Source organism: Panthera onca, chromosome X (genome assembly GCF_046562875.1).
Source record: "Panthera onca isolate mPanOnc1 chromosome X, mPanOnc1 haplotype 2, whole genome shotgun sequence".
Classification (NCBI taxonomy): Eukaryota; Metazoa; Chordata; class Mammalia; order Carnivora; family Felidae; genus Panthera; species Panthera onca.
Genome location: NC_138357.1, coordinates 30770036 through 30794904, shown reverse-complemented (window position 1 = coordinate 30794904; position 24869 = coordinate 30770036). Strand labels below are relative to the sequence as shown.

Genomic DNA, 24869 nt, shown 5'->3' with positions numbered 1-24869 from the left:
TGCATCACAGTAAGGAAAGAGATCTAGAAAATGAGGACAGTCTATTTGTTCCACCGGACCGTCGATTCCCCAAGCTTCTGCCATGCATAGGTTAGTCAGTTTCCAGAGTGACTGAAGCAGGGATGCAGTGTCCCCAAGCCTCTGGAGTTGCAGATTGCTTCTTCCGCATGGTCAGATTGCGTGGCGTTGTTGGATCAGGAACGCACTCCCAGTTTCAAGATGCCGGCTTCACTCTGCTGTGATGAATCCAGGGACCCACCTCAGGCACCTTTACGGCAGTAGGGGTGGACAAAATGACAGTGAGCGGGCCCCTCAGAGGGTTTTAGGGGTTGGACATTCTACTCCTTCACCCATACAGCATCTTCTGGTTTAAAGAAGTGAGTGTCTGGGAGGAGCCAAGATGGCGGAACTGCATGGAAGTTTTTTTGCGAATGGCGTCCATGAAATACAGCCAGATCAACACTAAACCATCCTGCACGCCTAGAAAACTGATTTGAGGATTAACACAACAACGTGCACAACCCGAACCACAGAACTAAGTAGGTCTGTGGCAAGGAGAGGTGAACTGGGGGACAGAGAAGCTGCATAGGAGGGAGGACAGAGATGGGGGGAGAGTATGGGAAAAGCACCCCTCCAGAAAAGCAGCTGGAGAGAAAGTGGAAAAGTGGAAACAGCCGCAGGGACTGAACTAACACGGGAGAAAGGAGAAAGGAGAAGGTTTAAATTCCATTAAGGTTCTATAAACGGGGAGTGCAGAGTCTGAAACTCTGCAGCTCAGTACCTGGTGGTGCTCTGGTGGGAAGGGCGAATCCCCAGGAGCAGAGTGAGGTCCAGAAGTCCTCAGGCCACACGGGGAGAAGCGGTTCCACTGCTGGAAGGACATTTGGTAGAGGCTGTGCGGCCACCCGGGCCCAGCAGACCCCAGAGAGCAACCACATTTGCTGGTGCTGGAACAAGGTCGGTAAAGGTGAGGCCTGGTGCCAGATGTGTGTTGTGATTTTCCATAATCCCTGAAATGCTGCTGCTACACGATCACATGAACTTTTTCTGGGGCATACTGGTGCCCAGCCACAGTCTCTGGGCATTGACAGCAGCACAGTCCCATGAACATTCCTGGGAGCTGCCTGCACCCGGCCGTTGCTCAGTGAGACCCTCCCACAGAGGATCTGAGCAGGTCAAAGCTGCAGTCCCTCAGAAGTGAGGGGTCGGGAAATCCAGCGGCATTTGAGATAAAACTCAGGAGGGAGGTGCCGCCTGGGAACCTGACAGCTTGGTCACAGACCGTGTAAAAGCAAGGAGTGGACAGAAGCTGGAGACAAAGGACGTGTGTGCGATTGCTGGTCAGGAGAGCACAGAGTTCTGATACTAGAGACTGGGTACCTGGGTGATGCCATTTTTACGCCTCCAGCTCATGCGCATACACACCGACAAGGGCCACACCAATCCACCCCAGTAAGCTAAGCAGCACCATCTAGTGGAAAATGGAGCCATTACACTAAGCCCCACCCAACTGGGCCAACCTCGCTCCTCAGGAACACAAATCTCTCTGCCTGCTTAGTTTACAGAATATAAAGTGCTTCATAGTTTGACTTCTAGGGGAAAATGATGTAATTTCAATCATATTTCAGTCTGTTCACTGGTCTATCTATTCAATTTTCTTTTTTTTCTTTTTCATTTCTTTTCTTTTTCTTGAATACAGAAAGAGAAAAAAATATTTTTATTTTCAATATTTATTAAAAATATTTTTCTTTATTTTTTCTACTATATTTTTTAATTTTGTAAATTTTTCAAATTCTATTTTACTTCCATCATTTCATTTTATTCTATTCACTTGATGAACACAGATACAAGCAAGATGTCTGAACCAGAATTTAGAATCATGATAATAATACTAGTTGGGGGGCACCTGCGTGGCTCAGTCAGTTAGGCGTCTGACTCCAGCTCAGGTCCTGATCTCACAGTCTGTGAGTCAAGCCCAGCGTCAGGATCCTGTGCTGACAGCTCAGAGCCTGGAACCTGCTTCAGATTCTGTGTCTCCCTCTCTCTCTACCCCTCCCCCACTCATATTCTGCTTCTTTCTGTCTCTCAAAAATAAATATATGTTAAAAAAAATTAAAGAAAGAAGAATACTAGCTGGGGTCAAAAATAGATTAGAATCCCTCTCTGAGGAGATAAAAGAAGTAAAAGCTAGTCAGGATGAAATAAAAAATGCTATAACTGAGCTTCAATCTCTAATAGATGCCACAGTGGCAAAGACAGATGAGGCAGAGCAGCAAATCAGCAATATAGAGGACAAACTTATGGAGAACAATGAAGCAGAAAAAAAGAGGGAGACTAAGGCAAAAGAACACAATTTAAGAATTAGAGAAATCAGTGACTCATTAAAAAGAACAACATCAGAATCATAGGGGTCCCAGAAGAGGAAGAGAGAGAAATAGGGGTAGAAGGGTTATGTGAGCAAATCATAGCAGAAAACTTTCTTAACCTGGGGAAAGACACAGACACCAAAATCCAGGAAGTACAGAGGACTCCCATTAGATTAAAAAACCGACCATCAACAAGGCATATCATAGTCAAATTAACAAAATACTCAGACAAGGAAAGAATCATGAAAGCAGCAAGGGAAAAACAGTCCTTAACCTACAAGGGAAGACGGATCAGGTTTGAAGGAGACCTATCCACAGAAACTTGGCAGGCCAGAAAGGAGTGGCAGGATATATTCAATGTGCTGAATCAGAAAAATTTGCAGCCAAGAATTCCTTATCTAGCCAGGCTGTCATTCAAAATAGAAGTAGAGATTAAAAGTTTCCCAGACAAACAAAAATTAAAGGAGTTCGTGGCCACTAAACCTGCCCTGCAAGAAATTTTAAGGGGGACTGTGAGGGGAGAAAAGACAGAGAAAAAGACCAAAAGCAAAAAAGACTAGAAAGGACCAGAGAACACCACCAGAAACCCCAACTCTACAGGCAACATAATGGCAGTACTCACTCTAAATTTCACTAGACTAAATGCTCCAATCAAAAAACATAGGGTAACAGAATGGATAAGAAAACAAGATCCATCTATATGTTGTTTACAAGAGACCCACTTTAGACCTAAAGAAACCTTGAGATTGAAAGTAAGGGGATTGAGAACTATCTATCATGCTAATGGTCGCCAAAAGAAAGCCAGAGTAGCCATACTTAAATCAGACAATCTAGATCTTAAAATAAAGACTGTAACAAGAGATGCAGAAGGGCATTATATCATAATGAAGGGGTCTATCCATCAAGAGCTAACAATTGTAAACTTTTTTGCTCCAAATGTGGAAGTACCCAAATATATAAATCAATTAGTCACAAACAGAAAGAAACTCATTGATAATAATATCACAATAGTAGGGGACTTGAACACCCATCTACAGCAATGGACAGATCATCTAAACAGAAAATCAACAAGGACACAATGGCTTGGAATGACACACTGGACCAGATGGACTTCACAGATATGTTCAGAACATTTCATCCTAAAACAGTGGAATACATATTCTTCTCCAGTGCATATGGAACATTCTCCAGAATAGATCACATGCTGGGACACAAATCAGCCCTCAACAAGTACAAAAAGATTGAGATCGTACCATGCATATTTTCAGATCACAATGCTATGAAACTCAAAATCAACCACGAGAAAAAATTTGGAAAGATGACAAATACTTGGAGACTAAAGAACATCCTACTAAAGAATGAATGGGCTAACCAAGAAGTTAAAGAGGAAATTAAAAAGTACATAAATGATAACACCACAGCCCAAAACCTCTGGGATGGAGCAAAGGCAGTCATAAGGGGGAAGCATGTAGCAATCCAGGCCTTCCTAAAGAAGAAAGAAGGAAGAGGGTTGTGTCTCAGATACATAACCTAACCTTACACCTTAAGGAGCTGGAAAAAGAACAGCAAATAAAGCCCCAAACCATCAGAAGACAGGAAATAATAAAGATCAGAGCAGAAATCAATGCTTTCGAAACCAAACACACACACACACACACACACACACACACACACCAGTAGAATAGATCAATGAAACCAGGAGCTGGTTCTTTGAATTAACAAAATTGATAAACCCTTAGCCAGACTGGTCAAAAAGAAAAGGAAAGGATCCAAATAAATAAAATCAAGAATGAAAGAGGAGAGATCACAACCAACACAGTGGAAGTAAAAACAAAAAAAAGAGAATATTATGAGCAATTATACGCCAATAAAATGGGCAATCTGAAAGAAACAGACAAATTCCTGGAATTTGTGAAACAGGAAGCAATAGAAAATTTGAACAGACCCATAACCAGTAAAGAAATTGAATCAGTAATCAAAAATCTCCCCCCCAAAAAAAGAGTCCAGGGCCAGATGGCTTTCCAGGGGAATTCTACCAAACATTTAAGGAAGAGTTAGCACCTATTCTCCTGAAGCTGTTCCAAAAAATAGAAATGGAAGGAAAACTTCCAAACTCTTTCTATGAAGCCAGCATGACCTTGATTCCAAAACCAGACAGAGACCCCACTAAAAAGGAGAACTATAGACCAATTTCCCTGATGAACACGGATGCAAAAACCTCAATAAGATACTAGCCAACCGGATCCAACATTAAAAGATTTATTCACCACAACAAAGTGGGATTTATACCTGGGATGCAGGGCTGGTTCAATATCCACAAAAAAATCAACGTGATTCATCCCATCAAAAAGAAAGGACAAGAACCACACGATCCTCTCAATAGATGCAGAGAAAGCATTTGACAAAATACAGCATCCTTTCTTGATAAAAAAAAACCCTCAAGAAAGTAGGAATAGAAGGATCCTACCTTGAGATCATAAAAGCCATATATGAACGACCCAACGCTAATATCTTCAATGGGGAAAAACAGAGCTTTCCCCCTAAGGTCAGGAACAAGACAGGGGTGTCCACCCTCGCCACTGTTATTCAACACAGTATTGGAAGTCTTAGCCTCAGCAATCAGACAACACAAAGGAATAAAAGGCATCCAGATCGGCCAGGAGGAGGTCAAACTTTCATTCCTTGCACATGACCTGATATTCTATATGGAAAACCCAAAAGATTCCACCAAAAAATTGCTAGAACTGATCCACGAATTCAGCAAAGTCACAGGATATGAAATCAATGTACAGAAATCAGTTGCATTTCTATACATGAATAATGTAGCAACAGAAAGAGATATCAAGGAATCGATCCCATTTACAATTGCACTAAAAACCGTAAAATACCTAGGAATAAACCTAACCAAAGAGGCCAAAAATCTATACACTGAAAACTATAGAAAGCTTATGAAAGAAATTGAAGAAGACACAAAAAAATGGAAAAAGATTCCATGCTCCTGGATAGGAAGAACAAATATTGTTGCAATGTCAATACTACCCAAAGCAGTCTACATATTCAATGCAATCCCTATCAAAGTAACACCAGCATTCTTCACAGAGCTAGCACAAACAATCCTATAATTGGTATGGAACCGGAAAAGACCCCGAATAGCCAAAGCAATCTTGAAAAAGAAAACCAAAGCAGGAGGCATCACCATTCCAGACTTCAAGCTATACTACAAAGCTGTAATCATCAAGATAGTATGGTACTGGCACAAAAACAGACACTCAGATAAATGGAACAGAATAGAGAACCCAGAAATGGACCCACAAACGTATGGCCAACTAATCTTTGACAAAGCAGGGAAGAATATCCAATAGAATAAAGAGAGTCTCTTCAGCAAGTGGTGCTGGGAAAACTGGACAGCGACATGCAGAAAAATGAACCTGGACCACTGTGTTACACCATACACAAAAATAAACTTAAAATAAACGAGAGACCTAAATGTAAGATAGGAAGTCATCAGAATCCTCGAGGAGAAAGCAGGTAAAAACCTCTTTGATCTTGGCTGAAGCAACTTCTTACTCAACACGTCTCTGAGGCAAGGGAAACAAAAGCAAAAATGAATTATTGGGACCTCATCAAATAAAAAGCTTCGTGACAGCGAGGGAAACAATCAGCAAAACTAAAAGGCAACTGATGGAATGGGAGAAGATATTTGCAAACGACATATTAGATAAAGGGTTAGTATCCAAAATCGACAAAGAACATATCAAACTCAACACCCAAAAAACAAATAATCCAGTGAAGAAATGGGCAAAAGATATCAATAGACACTTCTCCAAAGAAGACATCCAGATGGCCAACCAACACATGAAAAAATGCTCAACATCACTCATCATCAGGGAAGTACAGATCAAAATCACGATGAGATATCACCTCACCCCTGTCAGAATGGCTAACATTCACAACTCAGGCAACAGCAGATGTTGGCGAGGATGCGGAGAGAGAGGATCTCTTTTGCAGTGCTGGTGGGAATGCAAACTGGTGCAGCCACTCTGGAAAACAGTATGGAGGTTCCTCAAAAAAATTAAAAATAGAAGTACCCTACGACCCAGCAATTGCACTACTAGGTATTTATCCAAGGGATACAGGTGTGCTGTTTTGAAGGGACACACACACCCCAGTGTTTAAAGCAGCACGATCGACAATAGCCAAAGTATGGAAAGAGCTCAAATGTCCATTGATGGATGAATGGATAAAGAAGATGTGGTGTATATATTCAATGGAGTCTTACTCGGCAATCAAAAAGAATGAAATCTTGCCATTTGCAACTACGCGGATGGAACTGGAGGGTGTTATGCTAAGCGAAATTAGTCAGAGAAAGACAAATATCATATGACTTCACTCATATGAGGACTTTAAGACACAGAACAGAGAAACACAAGGGAAGGGAAGCAAAAATAATATAAAAACAGGGAGGGGGACAAAACATAAGAGACTCTTAAATATGGTGAAAAAACAGAGGGTTACTGGGGGGATTGTGGGAGGGGGGATGAGCTAAATGGGTAAGGGGCACTGAGGAATCTACTCCTGAAATCATGGTTCCACTATATGCTAACTAATTTGGATGTAAATTTAAAAATAATTAAATAAATAAGGGTGAATATCTGTCAGACTCACAGGTAGATCACTCCCTCACCCAGTGGTGTAAGGTGGTTACAGTAGAGCCGAGGGCCCGCATCTGCTGCCTCAGGGTTAGATATAATCCCCCCTATGCCCTCGATAATGGGGGGAGGGGGCCCATAAAGGAATTCATAAAGGGAGAACCCAGTCTTAGCGGGGCTGCGCCCGATTCTTAACAAGGAGATCGGCCACACCTGGTCCCAGCGCAGGTGGGTTTCCTGACACGGTTTACTTAACTGCAGCTTCAGGGTTCAGCTCACTCATTCCCCCTTCCCGGAGCTCTGGGGTCCGCACGCAGCATGTAACCTCCAGGTGATCTTTAACCCCTCTGCCACCAGCCGCACCCCCTCAGCCACGAACGCTGGCCTGTCACGTGACCCCACAGCGACAGGGATCCCAAATCGTGGGATAATTTCCTTTGGAAGTAGTCCGGCCGCTTCTTGTGCCTTTTGCGTGCGAGCCGGGAAGGCTGCCACCCAGCCCGAGAAAGCGCACGCAAACGCCGACGGGTATTGGGGCCTCGGCCCCCGGGAAGCTCGGTGAAGGCCACCATCGCGCTTTCAAGTGGGGCTCCCCGACGCTCTGCACCCCGGGGGCGGCCTTGGGTCCCTGACGTGGGCCATTCCGGGCACACGTTTCACATTGCTCCCATCCCCCCCGGGGCTGGGCCGGAGAGTGGGGGGGATGCGGGCTCACTAGTGTCGAGGGCTGGCCGGCCCACACGGGTGTCCCGATGGAACTGCGGGACGAGAGTTGGGGCCCGGGCCTCAGGAATGGCTACCCGGCCGTCTTCGCATTTCCACCATCCGCCCGGGAGGCAGCTTCCATTTTCAGTCCCAAACCAGGTACTTTCGTGGTGTGAGTAATTCGGCTCCCACTGTGCCAGCGGGGTGGGGAACGGCGCGGCGGTTAAAGCCGCCGATTCCGCCGTTCCTTTGGAGGCCGCGAGCTTTGCCTCTCGGTCTGCCTTACGGTGCCCCCGTGCAGCCGTGGTGTTTCCCCATCCTTCCATGTCCCCGGCAATGCATGACTGCCACCCTTTTAGGGGCCCACAGAGCGTGCAAGAGTGCCAGGATTTCCTTACCATAGTTTACGTCTTTTCCTCCTGAGTGTATTAGACCCTTCTCTCTCTATAAAGCCGCATGCACGTGGAGGGGGGTGAAGGCATAGCGTTTGCGTGTATATTAACACGCGTCCCTGCCGCCAGTTGGAGGGCGCAGCTTCGCGTGATGAGCTCTGCCTTCTGTGTTAAAAGTCCCTTGGGGGAGGGGTTTGGCCTCAGTGACGGAATTCGGCGTCACCACGGAGTTCCCTGCACGGCGTTCTCCCTCTTTCACAAAACTGCTACTGTGGGTGAAACACTCGGCGCCGGGGTCCTCGAGAGGCTGGCCCCTCAAGTCTGCTCGGCTGGAGGACACCTCATCGGTGACTTCAATGCAGTCAGGGTCTGGCTGGCCGGGCCCGACGGGCAGCAGGGTTGCAGGGTTCAGGGTGGGCCCTGCTTCCAGGGGTATGTGCGGGTTCTCACGTAGCATTCCTGATATCTGACCATCCCGGCGTTGGGTGGCCAGTATTGTCCCTTGTACTCCATTAATGTCAGTACTGGATGTGTCGTTCGGACTGTCCATTCTCGTCCCATAGCTAACTCGTCAGCCTCAGACACTAAGAGGGCCGTGGCCGCAAGTGCCCATAGGCAGGGTGGCCAGCCTTGGGCCACGGAGTCAAGCTGCTCGGAGAGATATGCCACCGGGCCATGCCATGACATCTGAGTTAGGACTCCCACTGCAATACCAGTGCACTCATGGACGTAGAGAAAGAAAGGCTTAGTCGTGTCTGGGAGCCCCAAACCAGGCACATTAGTGAGGGCTCGCTTTGTTTCCCAAAGACCTTCTTCTGGGCCGATTCCCACATCAGGCGCTCCTGCTCTCCCCGCTTTGTAGCTTCATAGGATGGTTTCACCAGGACTGAATAGTTATGTATCCAGATTCTACAGCAACCTGTGGCCCCGAGATACTCCCGAACCTGGCATCAGGTTGACGGGCCCAGGACTGAACAAAAGGCCTACTTCCTCTCTGGCCGAGTTGGCGCTTCCCCTGGGAGAGGTAAAGCCAGATATTTGACTTTCTCTTGACAGATTTGGGTCTTTTTCCTTGAGACCTTGTAGCCGGTTTCCCATAGGAGGGTAAGGAGTTGCCAAGTTCCTTCCACGGAGTCCTCCCAGGACCTTCCGGCCAGCAGTAATCATCTAGGTACTGAAGCAGGACACAGCCATGTCGATCCGCTGGGAAGGCTTTTAAGTCAGAAGCTAATGCAGTATGGAAAATGGCTGGGGGGTTTTTGAATCCCTGAGGCAATCCGGTCCAAGTCAACTGGCCCTTGTCACCACCATTTTCGGGATCCTCCCACTGGAAGGAAAAGATCGATTGGCTCTGGAGGGTCAGGCAGTCGGGGAGGTACAGGAATTCATGGATGGCTTCATGGCCGCCTAAACTGCATCCCCGAGGCAGCAGGAAGGGACAGCCTGTCTGATTGTCCGTGGAACCCATAATAGTGGCTTGTCTCTATGAGAGGGGGCCCACGTGTTGTGTCACCACCAAGTGTTCTGCCCCAGTATCTACCGTGAAGTCAATGGGTCGCCATCCCCCCCCCCCACATTCATTTGGACCATAGGCTCTTGGGGGCCTAACAAAATAGAGCCGGGCTGCCCCCGTCCTCCTCATAGTCCTCCTTGGTGGCTAGCCCCATAAAATCACCTCATGGGGGCCCCATGAGGCCGTGATGTTGGTTGGCACCGGCCCTGGACCACTTGGCCTCTTCCTTTTGGCTTGAGGCCCTGCTGAAAATTACCCAGCTGCGGGGGACACTCATTTTCCCAGTGGCCCTCCCGGCGACAGTACGCACGCTGGTTCCGTCCTAACTTTGGTCCTGGGTGAGACCCACCCCCTCCCCGACGTTCCCCTTTTCGGCCCTGGCCTCGCCTCTGCGGGGCACCTTTCCGGGAGGGATCTGACCACTCCACCGAGGCAGCAGCTGACAAGTCTGCCTTTTTCTGCCTTTTTTTTGTCACGGTTGACAAACCCCTCAGTTGCCACTTTCAGCAACCGACTGGCATTCATGCTGGTGAAACCCTGCAGCTTTTGCAGCCTGTGCCGGATGTCCCTTTGGGCCTGAGCTACGAAAGCCACGCTGACCATCCGCGGGTTAACGGGCGCCTCCGGGTCAAAAGGGATGTAGAGACGAAATGCCTCACATAGTCTCTCACAGGACTGGCTAGGGCTCTCCTCGGGTCCCTGGAGCACTTCTGATGTCTTACTCCTATTTATGGCCTTTGCCCCCTTCCTTCATGCCATTTAGAAGGGCTTCTTGCTACCCTTCAGTCCTTGCGAGCCCTCCATCTACGTTTGAGTCATTTGGGTCCCATTTGGGGTCCTCCCCGGGGAAGTGAGCCTGAGCCTATGCCTGGGTATCTAGCATCCCAGCCGGGGCACTCTCCTCTAACCATTTTAGGGCCGCCTGGGTAATTCAGCGACGCTCCTCCATGTGGAAGGGGGTCGGGAGGAGTTGACGGCAGTCCGTCCGGGTAGGTTTATGGGTTTGAGTTACGGACTGCATTAGTTCAATCGCAGCCTGGGGCTTCTCTGTATAGGAGGGAGTTCAGGAGGTCCAGAGTGGTAAAGGGTTGGTACACAAAAACACGCTGGCCTCCTCAGATCTGGCCTTCCTGATCATAATAGATGGGTCCCCTAGTTTCCCTCAGTGGCACCTGTAGGGCTCCCCGGTATTGCTACAGGGAGGGACTGTCTCTGCTGGCCTGATTTTCTGGGTGCCTTCCGGGAGGGGTGTATGGGGTTAGGACCGGTGGTCCGGGCGAGCCGGTCACAGCCGGAGAGGCCGGTGGTGCTAGAGGTGGTGAGGACTCGGGGCTACGGGCAGCCTCCGGTGGGGTTTCAGCAGCCGGGGTGGCCGGAGGTGCAGGTGGCAGTGAGGGCTGCAGAGGGGCACATAGCGGTGGGGTTTCCTCAGGCTCTGCCAACAGTATGGGTTTTTCAGTTTCCGTCCAGCATTTGGAGGAAGCCGTGGCGCGAGCCATCATAACTTTGCAGCTCTCTTTGATACAGACTTTCAGCCAAGGCGGCCGGGATAGGACCAGGTCTTGCCAACAGTCAATGTAAGGACATTGGTCGGGGCGGCCTGGATCCCCCACAATGACCCCGAACACTCGGCCAACCAGTTCCTTATCAAGTGAGCGCTCGGAGGGCCAGCCTACTGCAAACAATGTTCCATCAGTTTCACAGAATGTCTGGAGCTTTCTGGGAGTTAATTTCACACCATAATCTCCTGAATATCCCTTTTTGAATTTTCTCGACAGACACTCCAGGGGAGCCGGTTTACTCTGCTTTCCACCCATTTCCTCCCCCTGACAACTTTCATGCACAAGAGAGGAAAAAGGGGGAAGGGGGGACTAATTTGGAGAGGACGTACATTGCTTTGTCCGTTTCCCGCCACTCTCCTCTCGGAGATATTTCAGGAGCCCCTCAGCATTGGCAGGTTCCGTATTAATCCCTGACCAGGATCAGATTCCTGAGGAAGCCTGACGCCGTCTTCAGCCATATGAGGTTGCCACGGAACCACGGATCGGGACTCAACACTGGCTTTGGCCCTTGGTCAGGTTGGAACCTTTCCATTGTCTATCACTTTCACACACAGTCACACAGCGACTCCAGCCTGCTGCCCAGTGCCCAGCGCCTTAGAGTTGTGGTTTCGTCCCTTTTTCCTTAGGGAACTACTCAGGCAACTCTGGGACTCTGGGGGGTGATCAGGCTCTCCTTCTTCCTCTTAGAGTCAGGTCTACCAAAAGGAACCCCAGGTTCTTACCAGTCTGTTGGGCGGCGCTCCCTGAGCTGGTTCCTGGGCCTCACCGTGTGTGTGTGTGTGTGTGTGTGTGTGTGTGTGTGTGTCCTTTGTGCATCCGGATCCTTGCCCTGGCGAGCTGGGATGGGCTAGTCTCCTATGGATCAAGTGGTCTGCTGGTGGTAGGCGAGGTCGCCTCTCCCGGTACCCCGAGGTTGGTACCCCGGCGACGGGGGTGGGGGGCGGGTGGAAATGCACCGTCTCCGAATCCTAGGTGAGCCCTCGTGTAATGTAATGGGACTGAGGTTTGTACAGACAGAGTCGTGACACCAAGGCTTTCCTTTCTAGGAAGGAACTTGATTCATGCCCTCACGGGCTCAGTGGGTTCGTACCTGAAAAGCTGAGCCCCGAGCGCAGCGGGTTGTGGCCTTTTAAACAATTTCTACTTCTTTGTCTCCCATACATGGTGACATGCAGACATGCAGTCTGGGTGGTCTATGTTAGAGTTGTGAGGAATGTCACCTGTGCGCACATAGCCTCCCTTGTCTTGAGGTTTTCACCACATTCCTTAGGTGTGACAGTGCCTGGAGCATATTGGTACAGACCTCGTAGTTCTGAAGGTACCTAAAGCAGTGAGAAACTTAGTATGTAAAAAAGAAGGATGGGGAGCCCGAAAGGTCAGTCGGTTGAGCATCTGACTCTTGATTTCGGCTCAGATCATGATCTCAGGGTTGGTGGGTTCGGCTCCCACTCCCCCCCCCCCCCCCCCGGCTCTCTCTGCTGTCAGCACAGAGTCTGCTTCGGATCCTGGGTCTCCGTCTCCCTCTCTCTGTCTCTGCCCCTCACCCCCCTCCCACAGCGCACTCTCTCTCTCTCTCACTCTTAAAAATAAACATTTATAAATAAATAAACTAAAATAAAAAAGAAGGACAGTGGCCAACACTAGGAAATAAGTTTCGCTTTCAAAATCCTCTGGCGAGAATGGCGATGGGCATGTGTGCGCAGGAACATTCTTGAATTTCCCTCACTCCCGGCAAGGCCTGGAGGCCCCGGTGAGCAGCGCGACACCCTCTCTGTGGGGCCCGGCATTGCAACCGCTTTACTGACATCCGTCGCTCACAAGCGAGAAAGGCAGGACGAAGGAATAAGGCATCAGTGGATGCCACGGCACAGAGGGCACGCTTTCCCAAGGCCACAGAGCCCCCCTTCACTCTGGGGACACACGGGTGCTGTGAAACTGGTGTCTGATTAACTCCCACCAGAGGAAACTCTGGCATGACCATGGCACTTTATCCATCATTACTGCCATCACCTTACGGGACCGTGGTGTCCACAACTGGTGACTTTTCACGCAGAACTCCATTAAAGGAGCCTCACGTTGCTAAAGAGTCCTCGGAGACAAAGGTTGAACTGAGAATTTAATGCTTTTTAAAAAGGGGGCCCGCGTTCGCTTCGGCAGCGCATACGCCAAAATTGGAACGACGCGGAGAAGAGGGGCATGGCCTCTGCACTTCACTGACCCTTACTTGTTTGGGTTTTTTCCTACGCTGGTCTTCTCACACAAAGACAGCGGAGGTACGACTTCTTCTTTACAAGGAGGGATTATTCTAGAACACTGCTCCGACCGTTTCCTTACTCTTGCTCTGAGCAGCAGTAAACCAACAGGCCCCCTTTTAGTGTTTGGAATTGGGGTGCTCTCAAGGATGTGAAAGGTGACAAAATGCTTCCGAGCTGGGGAAGGATCAATAATGTGCTTTCCTCGGCCGGTGGGGGGAGGGGGGAAAAAAAGGGAGAAGAGCCTCTTTCTGGCCTTGATGGAATCCCTTCTCATTTTTCTTTTAAAGCCACAGAACCTGTGTGCCAGAATGGCTTCTAGTCCCCAGTCTCCTCCGCAAAAGGGCGGGTAGTGACCAGAATTGGAAACACAATGTATGCATGTTCGGTGGCCGCCTTCCCATAAATCCCCGTGAGTAACCTCTTAGGAGGTTTCCCCCAGAGTCCAGGGTTCGGCCTGAACTTGTCAGCATGGATGGAGCTCATCTCTGGAAGAAACACTGCTCTCTCACTAGGGACTCCTCCCACCCCATTTTGCACATACTTGTGGTCCCGAAGGAGCAAGGTGGGGATGACGATGGGGTGAGGGAGGGCGGGATGGTAGAGAGATACAGGTCAGTGCCGAGTCATCATGGGCACTCGGGGAACTTCTGTGACATGCAGGGCCTCCAGATGGTGACTCAGGGAGGTCTCCTCATGAAAGGAGGCCTCCTTGTCATTCTGTGTAAGTGGCATTTCCTTTGCAATTTGCATACGCACCCTACTTGTTCCCGTTTGATACACAAAGGCAAAGGCACAGAGAATTTTTCTCTTTATTGATAACACAACCGCGGAGGAGAAAAGGGTGGCAGGGGCAACAAGGCGGCCCGGGTGTCAGTGGCACCGGAAGAACCCATCTCCAATCTGGCTTCTGAACGAGAGCGACATTCTAGGGCCCGTCCAGCATTAGGATGACCAGGTGTTCCAGGTTAGTAGGTGGGGTAGTTGTGGGCATTGATGCCCTCTCATCTCTCCTGAGCTTGGCTCTCCTGTTCTTAAACCAAACCTGCAGTCAGAGGGAAAAAGGGATCGGTTTAGTACATCGAACAGTTAACGTCCGAAGACAAAAGCCACTACCTACGTGCAAGTGTGTGCTGTGCGCCACTGAGATTTCATGCTGCGCCAAGGGAAGCTGTTTGCTCAGGGAAGTTACCACCACACCCCCTCCCTTTAGCTCCCCCTTAGCGAGCACCAGCTATGTGCCAAATTCCGGAGTAGGCTTATCACTTTGTCCCTCTCTTCCCAATTTTAAGATTCAAATGGTCTTTTCAGGTATCGGATGCAGGTCTACTTAGGAGTTGCACCCGCTTCTTGCGGATCCTGGATTCTTACTACCTGGAAACAGGATAAAGAAGGGTCTGTATCCTGGCGGCTGACGACCACCTGTTACCGCCAGTTACCTCCTGCCGTCTCCTCACCAGGGACAGTGTCACCTTGTTTGGGGGATAATGTGGGCATTGTCAATAGGGGGCCCTATTTAAGGTCATATTGAGGGGAACAGCTTCCTATTCGACAAGCCTATCTTCGGTGCAAAGTAAATAATTAATAGGAAGAAACGCGTTGGGTTTTCAGACAGATTTCCTTCAAGGATGTCTAAGGGGTCATTACTCCTCCGAAACCTCTTGAGAGTAAAAAGCAGTCTGGCGAGGGAGGCCTCGTCATGGGGTCCCATGGAGTTTGTGGCTCGTCTCACTGGGGCGTGAGAGTTGCGGGGGCCAGGCACACTGCCTTGATACTTCAACCCGTAGTGTTAAGGAAAGTGGAGACCAACGTGACCCGAATGAACTAAAATGCTCAAGACTCTTTGGCCACCCGGGAGTCTAGGGGAAAGAGGCACACCATCGTCACCGTCGTCAATTCTGCATGCTCCAACTTGCCCCACCCTACAAACCTTTCCGGGCTCAGGGCCAGGTCAGCTCACTGTACTCTGGCCACAGTTCCAGGATCCCGGACCCGAGCCGCTGTTGTCCAGCAGGGCAGGACAGGGCAGGGCAGGGCAGGACAGGGCCCCTCGGAGCTGCTACACAACCAGGAGGTCCCAATCCCATCCCTTTTTCTTAAGGCAAGGTGAAACAGCACTTTAGGAAGGTGGATGACAACAATGAGGGTAAAGGGGTCATAAAATGGCTTCTTCTTCCTAAATACCTGCCCGATAGTTTTGCAAACAAGCAAACAAAATGGGCAGTTAGACTTGACTATCTTCTCGGTGTCCTAGTTAATGGGGTTAACATTAGATTGAAATCCCTTCAGAAGTTTCCAAACTACGCATCTTGAGTGGCACAAAAGGCCTTCTCTCCCTGCCTGAGGCCTCATGCTTGCACTCCTATTTTAAGATTTGTGGTATTTCTGCTGCATAAATACATAGCTTCAACAAGGCCGGTGTGATCGAGCTCATTCCGGCGGGGGGGGGGGGGGGGATCTGAACACACCAGTGGTCAAATACCCATAAACATAAGATAACAAAAGCTGGCTGTTGTATGGGCTGTATTCTCTCTTCTTAAAATTTTTTAAAAAATGTTTATTTACTTATTTTGAGAGAGAGAGAGAGAGAGAGAGAGAGAGGGAGGAAGTGGGGGAGGGGCAGAGAAAGAGGGAGAGAGAATCTCAAGCAGGCTCCGTGCTGTCAGCATAGAGCCTGATGGGGGGCTCAAACTCACAAACAGTAAGATCATGACCTGAGCTGAAACCAAGAGTCAGAGGCTTAATCGACTGAGCCACCCGGGCGCCCTGATATGGGCTGTATTCTCAACATTGGCTTTACAAAACAGTTCTGTTTGCAAAAGAAAGGAGGAAACCATGTATTAAGTTTCTTGGAGAAATTCAGCTGTCTGGTTGGGAAATCTGTGAGAACACTGTTTTCTCCCTGATTTGTGTCTTGTGGCCTCTTTCCCCTTCAGAATGCCACTGCGAGTGCATTAGGAAACCCAGGAAGGAGAAAGAGCTAGTCACCAAACCTTAACGTTTTTCTTTTCCTCTGCAATACGCCTTGTCAGCCTGAAAAAGCGATCCCAGTCTGCTCCCAACCTTTCCAGTCTGAGCCAGGCCCGGGGCCCCAGTCTGCGGTGTTGGGATGCCACTACTCAACGGTCAGCTCTGTTGGGCTGCTTTTCAGGTACTCCCACCACCAGATCTGCAACTGTTCTTTTTTGAGAAATCTTTTAAAGTTTATTTACATTTTTTAGTAATCTCTACACCCAGCATGGGTCTCGAACCCACGGCCCGATATCAAGAGTTACATGTTCCTCCGACCGAGCCAGCCAGGCGCCCCTGCAACTCCTTTCCATCAATGCACTCACACATGTACTCTGCAGCAAAGCCGATACACCCAGCCTGACTTCCTTTCCTTTCTTTTTTGGGCAAATATCACTTTGCTGTAACTTAAGTGGGGTTTTTTTTTTTTGGGGGGGGGGTCACCTTTTTACGGCATGACCTACAAATTAGTCAAAAGTGCCTGAGGGAATGAAAGTATTTAAAATTAACACAATGACTCTATCCCCAAATAAGGGCCACCCAACCCCCAGCCGACCAAATTCCACAAAACTCAACTCTTCAAAATAGCATCACCAACATGAAAAAAATTCTTAAAATGTTAGAAATCCTCAAGAGAATATGTGCTTACGTGTTTAGTGGATTTGTAGAATTTGTGTAGTATCCAGAAGGCCTATTTTGACTGACATGTAGTTCTTCTCTAACCTTTTTGCCCTTCTTAGGTCAATTGATATTCATTCAGTACTGGGTGGTTTTTTTTTTGTTTTTTGTTTTTTTTGCTTGTTTCATACTTTAGGCAAATTTTCAAAGCCTGCAAACCGTTCCCCCATTCTCGCCGTAACGTGACTGTCCCCAGCAATGTTTTCAGGTTGATGCATCAAAATGTTCCAGAAAATTAGAACGTAGAGCTCTCACTCCCCACATTGCCTTACCAAACACTTAAAAACAACAGCAAGAGGACTGGGTTCTCGAACTTTGAAGCTGTCCCTCCACCATCAGTCTCAGCTTCACTAAACAGACACTGGTTACTCATATAGCGTGTTCTGAGCATACATTTCTCCCTCACCCCAATGTTTTTTTTTTAATGTTTATTTTTGAGAGAGAGAGAGAGAGAGAGAGAGAGAGAGACAGAGCATGAGCGGGGGAGGGGCAGAGAGAGAGGGAGACACAGAATCTGAAACAGGCTCCAGGCTCTGAGCTGTCAGCACAGAGCCCGACGCGGGGCTGGAACCCACGGACTGTGAGATCATGACCTGAGCTGAAGTCGGACGCTCAACCAACTGAGCCTCCCAGCGCCCCCACCCCAAAGTTTATAAATTCACCCACTTCGCTAAGAGCTTATGCATGGCTTTAACTTAGTATAACCAATCCCTCTCATAACCTGCTCCTCTGTGCATTAATTTGAATACTTCCACAGTCAGCCTGAGCCCCAATATGTCTCCACACATGACTCTTCAAAGGATATCTGTGTTTTGGGTGGTGGGTTCGGCCCTGCAGCCGGCTCTGTGCTGACAGCTCGGAGCCTGGAGCCTGCTTCGGATTCTGCGTCTCCCTCTCTCTCTGCCCCTCCCCCGCTCACCCTTAAAAAATTTTTTTTAAGTAATAAATGAACATTAAAAAAATTTAAGAGAAAGGAATCATGTTCCCTCGGGTAATGGGAAACATCCGTAAGCTGGAGTTCACATACCCCATTTTTCACCCACAAAGACTCCTAAAGTCGATTTATTTGCCAAAGTTGAAAAAGAAAACCGAAACATACCAACTTGAGAACCCCTGGAACAGAAGTGTCACAAGCCCTAAAGCCGGTTTCAGAATGGCTGCCCGGCCATTCAGGTTTACTGACCTGCACTCTGGTTTCGGTCACATTCATGCAGCTTGCAAGTTCTCTTCTGCGGGGAGAAAACCACAAATGTTTAGTATTTGGAGCTGTGGATAAAGTGAAATGTACAGATATACATTTTATGCTTGTTTTAAAACGTGTACCCTCCCCTCAAGAGCCCACCCCCCAAGTAAATTTTTCTGTAATTCCCAGTTCCAGGCTTGCTACGGTTTCCCCTCAAAATTTAAGGTAGCATTAACATCTTGGTAGTCAAGATAAATAATTGTATTGCACTATTTAAAAAAAGAAAAATTCGGGGCTCCGGGGTGGCTCAGTTGGTTAAGCATCCGACTTCGGTTCAGGTCATGATCTCATGGTTTGTGGGTTCGAGCCCCGCATTGGACTCTGTGCTGACAGCTCAGAGCCTGGAACCTGCTTTGGATTCTGTGTCTCCCTCTCTTTCTGTTCCCTCCTCCACTTGCACTCTGTCTCTCTCTCAAAAATAAACAAACACTAAAAAATCTTTTAAATAAAAAATAAAAAATTAATGCAAACAAATTATCACAGTTTTATTTACTTATTTATTTATTTATTTATTTATTTATTATTTTTTAAGTAAGCTCTATACCCAACGTGGGGTTTGAACTCACAACCCCGAGATCAAGAGTCACATGCTCTGCTGACTGAGACAGCCAGGTGCCCCTCCAACTTTTTAAAATTTATTTAAAAAATTTTTAAGTAGGCTCTATGTCCTAAGTGGGGTTCAAAGTCTTGACCCTGAGATCAAGAGTCACACGCTCTTCTGACTGAGCCAGCCAGGTGACCCCCTCCCTCAAAATTTTATTTATTTATAAAAAGTTTTTAATGTTTATTATGATTTGTTTTTTGAGAGAGAGACAGACAGAGAGTAAGCAGGGGACGGGCAGAGAGAGAGAGGGAAACACCGAATCTGAAGCAGGCTCCAGGCTGTGAGCTGTCAGCACAGGGCCCGACGCTGGGCTCGAACTCACAAACCACGAGATCACGACCTGAGCCGAAATCGGACGCTTAACCACCCAGCCACCCAGGCGCCCGCCTCAAAATTGTAAATGAAAGGATCCAGGCCTACAGCTAGCTGCAGGAGAGTACCTTATTCTCCTTAGCCTGATTCCAATAAAATTTTATTTACAAAAAGCTACCAACACAGACGATAAAAAAAAATGTATAAATTATACTACATCAAAATTAAAAACTTCTGTAGACCAAAGTACAAAATCAATAAAGTGAGGGGTACCTGGCTGGCTCAGTCAGTTAAGTGCCTGACTCTTGATTTAGGCTCAGGTTATGATCTCATGGTTTGTGGGGTTGAGTCCCACGTCAGGCTCTGTGCTGAGTGTGGATTGTGCTTAGGATTCTCTCCCTCCCTCTTCCCCCTCTCCAACTAGCACATATGCACTCAGGTGCGTGTGGGTTCTCTCTCTCTCCCCCAAAATAAATTTTCAAACTTCAAAAAGATCAATAGAGTGACAAGGCAACCCTTCAAATGGGAGAAAATATGTGCAAATCATATATCTGATAAGGAGTTAACATCCACAATATATTAAGGACTACAACTGAATAAATAAACAAGCAACCGGTTAAGAACTGGGCAAAGGCCTTGGATAGACATTTCTCCAAAGATGATATTAAAATGGCCATGAAAAGATGCTCAACATCACTAATTAGTCATTAAGGAAATGCAAACCAAAACCACACTGCTACCTCATACCGTTAGAATGGAACACCAAAAACCAGAAAATAACAAGTGCTGGTGAGGATGTGGAGAAATTGGAACCCTTGTGCAGCCGCTAAGAAAAACAGTTCGGTTCAGGTCATAATCTCATGGTTTGTGGGTTCGAGTTTGTGGGTTTGAGCGCTGCTCAAAAATTTAAACATAGAAATTACCAAATGACCCGACAATTCCATTTCTGAGTATATACCTGAAAGAACTGAACACAGGGTCTCGGAAAGATATTTTGACACCTATGTGCCTAGCAGTGTAATTCCCAAGAGCCAAAAAGTGGAAGCAACCCAAGTGCTCATTAATACTAAATGGATAGGGGCGCCTGGGTGGCTCAGTCAGTTAAGCGTCCGACTTCGGCTCAGGTCATGTTCTCCCGGTTTGTGAGTTCAAGCTCCGCATCGGGCTCTGTGCTGACAGCTTGGAGCCTGGAGCCTGGAGCCTGCTTCGGCTTCCGAGTCTCCCTCTCTCGATCAAGAGTCAGATTCTTAACCCACTGAGCCATCCAGCCGCCCCTATAGGTAGAATCTAAAAAACAAAACAGGGGCGCCTGGGTGGCGCAGTCGGTTAAGCGTCCGACTTCAGCCAGGTCACGATCTCGCGGTCCGTGAGTTCGAGCCCCGCGTCAGGCTCTGGGCTGATGGCTCGGAGCCTGGAGCCTGTTTCCGATTCTGTGTCTCCCTCTCTCTCTGCCCCTCCCCCGTTCATGCTCTGTCTCTCTCTGTCCCAAAAATAAATTAAAAAAAAAAAAAAAAGTTGGAAAAAAAAAAAAAAAAACAAAACAGAGATAGACAACCAAAAAGACAGACTGTAATACAGAGAAGAAACTGACGGTTCCTAGAGGGGAATTGGGTCGGGGGACAGGTGAAATTGAGGGGATTAAGAAGTACAAACTTCTAGTTATAAAATAAATAAGTCATGAAAATGAGCATACAATATAGGGAATATAGTCAATAATTTGTAATAATGTTCTATGGTGACGGATGGTGACCACACTTATCGTGGTGCGCACTGAGTAATGTATAAAGTCGTTGAATCATTATGTTGTACACCTGAAACTCATATAACACTGTATGTCAATTATACTTCAATAAAAAAGCCAAAAAGCTTACAAAAAATTAAAAGACTGTATGCTATGGAAAATAAACCGGTCACAAAAAGACAAAATCACAGACAGGAAGTATAATGGTGGTTACCAGGGGATCGGGGGGTGTATTATTGTGTAATGGTAATAGTTTCAGGTTTGCAATATGAGATTTCTGAAAATGAACGGTGGTGATGGTAACATAAGAATAATGTACGTAATGCCACTGAACTGCACAATGAAAAATGGCAAAGACAGTACATTTTACGAGTATTTGACCAAAATAAAGAAATCAGGAAAAAAATGAATAAATTAGTCTTACGGAGAATAAAAATGGGCACAGGGCTTGAATATGCCCATGAAAAGATCCTCAACATCACTAATCAATACGGAAACACAAATCAAAACCACAATGAAATACCACTTCACAGCCATTGAGACGGCTAATATTAAAAACAGGGGCGCCTGGCTGGCTCAGCCAGTGGAGCGTGTGACTCTTGATCTCGGGCTTGTGAGTTCAAGCCCCACCTGGGGTGTAGAGATTACCTAAAAATAAAATGTTTTAAATAAATAAACAAATAAGTGTTAACAAGAATGTGAAGAAATTGGAATCCTTGTGCACTTGCGGCCACTACGGGACACAGCACAGTAGCTGCTTGAAAAATTAAAAACAGGCTTACCAAACGATCCAACAATTCTGGATATCTACCCCAAATGATTGAAAACAGTGACTCCAACTGCTATTTGCACGCCCATGTTCACAACAGCGTTATTCACAATAGCCAAAAGGTAGAAGCCACTCAAGTGCCCACAAATAAATGAATAGATCAATGAAATTCTGTATTTACAAGCAATGGAATATTACTCAACCCTAAAAAAGGAAGGGAATTCTGAGACACGCTACATCATGGGTGAACCCCGATAACATTATAGTAAGTGAAATACTTCAGGCATAAAAAGAAAAATACCGTGTAATCCCACTTATATGAGGCACCTACAGTAGTCAAATTCATCAGAACACAAAGTAGAAAGGTGATCGCCAGGGGCTGGGGGAGATGGGGGAACAGAGAGTGGTTCAGCGTGTATCCTTTTAGTTTTGCAAGGTGGAAAGAGTTCTGGAGATTCGTTGTAAAAAAAAATATGAATGCACTTTAGTGAACTATACACTGAAAAAAATGGTTAAGATCGTATATTTTATCTTCACACATATTTTACCACAATTTTTTTAAATTTATTTTTTTTTAGTAATCTCTACACCGATAAATGGCTCGAACTTAGGACCCTGAGGTCAAAAGCTGCATGCTCCTCTGAGCCAGCCACGACTCCCTATTTTACCAGCTTTTTAATAAGTCTTTTTTCTTTTTTTAATGTTTTTTTTTTTTTTGAGAGAGAGAGAGAGAGAGAGAGAGAGAGAGAGAGAGATGACAGAAAGAGCGCGCGCACGAGAGCACTTCAGCGCAGAGCCCGATGCGGGCTCGACTGGGCTCGAACTGACGAACCGGGAGATCAGGACCTGAGCCCAAATCAAGAGTTGGACGCTTAACCGCTTAAACGACTGAGCCACCCAGCCTCCCCTTAAGTCTTTTTTTCTTGAAGTTTGTGCTTGTTTATGTAATCTCTATGCCTAGGTGGGGCTCGAACCTCGAACTCACGACCCCCAGAGATCAAGAATCCCACGCTCTCCCAACTGAGCCAGCCCGGCGTCCCCACCACAATTTAAAAAAACAAAAAGACCACCCACCACAGATTTCCACAGACTTGTTTCATATAATTACTGTATACAAATATTTCCCTTGATGCACAGAAGGCATTCTCCCCACCCCTAGTCCTTTTTGGTTTAGGAGGGGGAGAAGGAGGTCGGGGGGGGAGGGGGTGACGGGCGAGGGTGGAGGGGCAGGGGGGCCGGGAGGGGGTGGGGGAACGAAGATGCCTGGAGATGAGGCGAAGGGCACTTGCCGGAGCAAGCCACTTACCTTGTGGCCACGTCAGGGTATTGAGTGCGCTGGAAAACGCTTTCCAGCTCCCGCACCTGAAACGCCGTGAACTTAGAGCGCGGGGCCCCCTGCTGCCTGCCGTGGGGCTGACGAGCCCCAGCGGCTGCCACTTGGGGTGGCCCTTCAGCGTGCTGCTGCCCCAGCGCCTGGACGACACCGCTGGCCTCGTGGTTCCCCTCGCCGTCACGGTTCGCCACGCCTTCACGGTTGATGTCGCCTCCACAGTTGGCATAGCTGGCACCGCCCTGGGGGTTATTGTTGCCCACGGGGACTAGACTGCCGTCATCAACGTGGCCGTCTTCTTTGGCTTCTGGGGCCGCGTCCTGCACAGATTCAGATCTGATTTCCACTTCTTGCATCCCCAGCCAGTAGTAGTCGGGGTCACAGTATGCACCCAGGTCACAGTAGTCGCCGCTGGGCAGAGGCTCCATGGCTGTGGTGTGGTGGACGGCCACCGCCTCCGCCCACCCTGTGGTGATCGAGACCAGAGCTGGCCTCTTTTGGCGCCTCGTACCAGTTCAAACGCTGTGGCGCAAGTTCGACGCGCACGTGATCCCCTTTAGACGATTGCTATTGGCTTTCCCTTTCCGCCAACTGAGGTGGGTGGGACTCGCTTCGACACGCAAGTGTCTGGGGCGTGGCCAAAAAATTAGGGCTGTGCGGGGCAAGGCGGGAGCTTGGGTTTGCGCACAATCGGGTCTCTAATTGAAAGTTCGGTTTACCACACCCCTCTTGAGCAGAGTGGTCTGAGGACGGGATGGTACCGGATTATGCGAACTGATTTGGGGGGCAAATCAGGGACGGGGAGAGATGGGGGTTCGAGACTTCTCACTACCTACAGGAGCCCTTTGGGAAAAGTTCTGAGAAAGTCTCATGGTCCAGCCCTCTATATTTGGCAACCTGCACACACGCCGGGCTAATAAGTAAAGCGAAATGATGAACCGAGTTTCTGCAAGGACACAGAAAGCAGAGCCCACCACGTTTCCCGGGTGCCCAGAGTCGGATCTTGGGGCCGGATTTGTAGAACATTCTGGGTAAGATGCACTCTACAGGAAATCCAATGTGCCCGATGAGAAAGTTCAAGTACTCCGGATTTTTAGTAATGACGCCCCATCGGAGTGCAAGTGTAGACCCCCAGCCCAGGGCTTAGTGCACCCGAGAACTCTTGCATTTTGCTGGCTTAGGAGGCCACAGTGAAGAATGCATCTTCCGTGGTCCTCCACTCGCACATCTGCGGTAGCATGTCCCCTATACAAGCTCAGCCGTCCCCTGTGCTGGGCTCCTGGCATGAACTCAGGTCAGTTTCCACCTTTCCCCCTGCTGCTCCCTCTCCCCCCGTGCTCCCTTTTTTTCCCTAAAAATATCATCCTGATCTCTTGCTCTGGAAAAAATAAAATTGTATTTATTGTCAAAAGAGATCCAGGCCAGTGTAAGGGAGGAAGATTTTTTCCTTCCGTCCTTCAAGGTCTTCTAGCTGGTTTAGGAATTAAATTGACATGAGACAGTTTGACAGGAGAAAAAACAAAGTTTTATTGCGTGAACACAGAGGCCAAATAATGACAGTGACACCTCAAGAAATAACCAAGGCATCTCTGAGGAATTGGCAGGGCAAAGAAAACTTGTGTTTGGGAGCTTCGATTCAGAAGGAATTCTAAACAGAATTTGGGCTGGGGTAGTAAATTAGGAAAGGGTGACAAGGGGTGTTTACACAGCCTTCTCTGCTCTATGGAGGATGTCTCTTTACTTC

At 47.9% G+C, this 24869-nt stretch overlaps 1 protein-coding gene across 1 annotated transcript; it reads right to left on the bottom strand.

The window, feature by feature from the left end:
* Window positions 1–14233: 14233 nt before the first annotated feature.
* On the bottom strand, window positions 14234–24422 carry LOC145714111 (rhox homeobox family member 1-like). The gene is made up of 3 exons (XM_081793245.1): window positions 23102–24422; window positions 18310–18355; window positions 14234–14484 (listed from the first exon to the last, which is right to left on the bottom strand). The coding sequence occupies exons 1-3, from the start codon at window positions 23551–23553 to the stop codon at window positions 14368–14370; spliced, it is 615 nt and encodes a 204-aa protein (XP_081649371.1). The 5' UTR covers window positions 23554–24422; the 3' UTR covers window positions 14234–14367.
* Between the last annotated feature and the right edge of the window lie 447 nt (window positions 24423–24869).

What these genes read in the sequence shown, in the direction of transcription:
- LOC145714111 (XM_081793245.1), bottom strand. Translation starts at nt 23,553, where the DNA reads ATGGAGCCTCTGCCCAGCGGCGACTACTGTGACCTGGGTGCATACTGT. An exon ending in TACCCTGACGTGGCCACAAG is followed by an intron (nt 18,356 to 23,101) that starts GTAAGTGGCTTG and finishes TTCTCCCCGCAG; the next exon opens with AAGAGAACTTGCAAGCTGCA. An exon ending in TGACCGAAACCAGAGTGCAG is followed by an intron (nt 14,485 to 18,309) that starts GTCAGTAAACCT and finishes CTCTGACTGCAG; the next exon opens with GTTTGGTTTAAGAACAGGAG.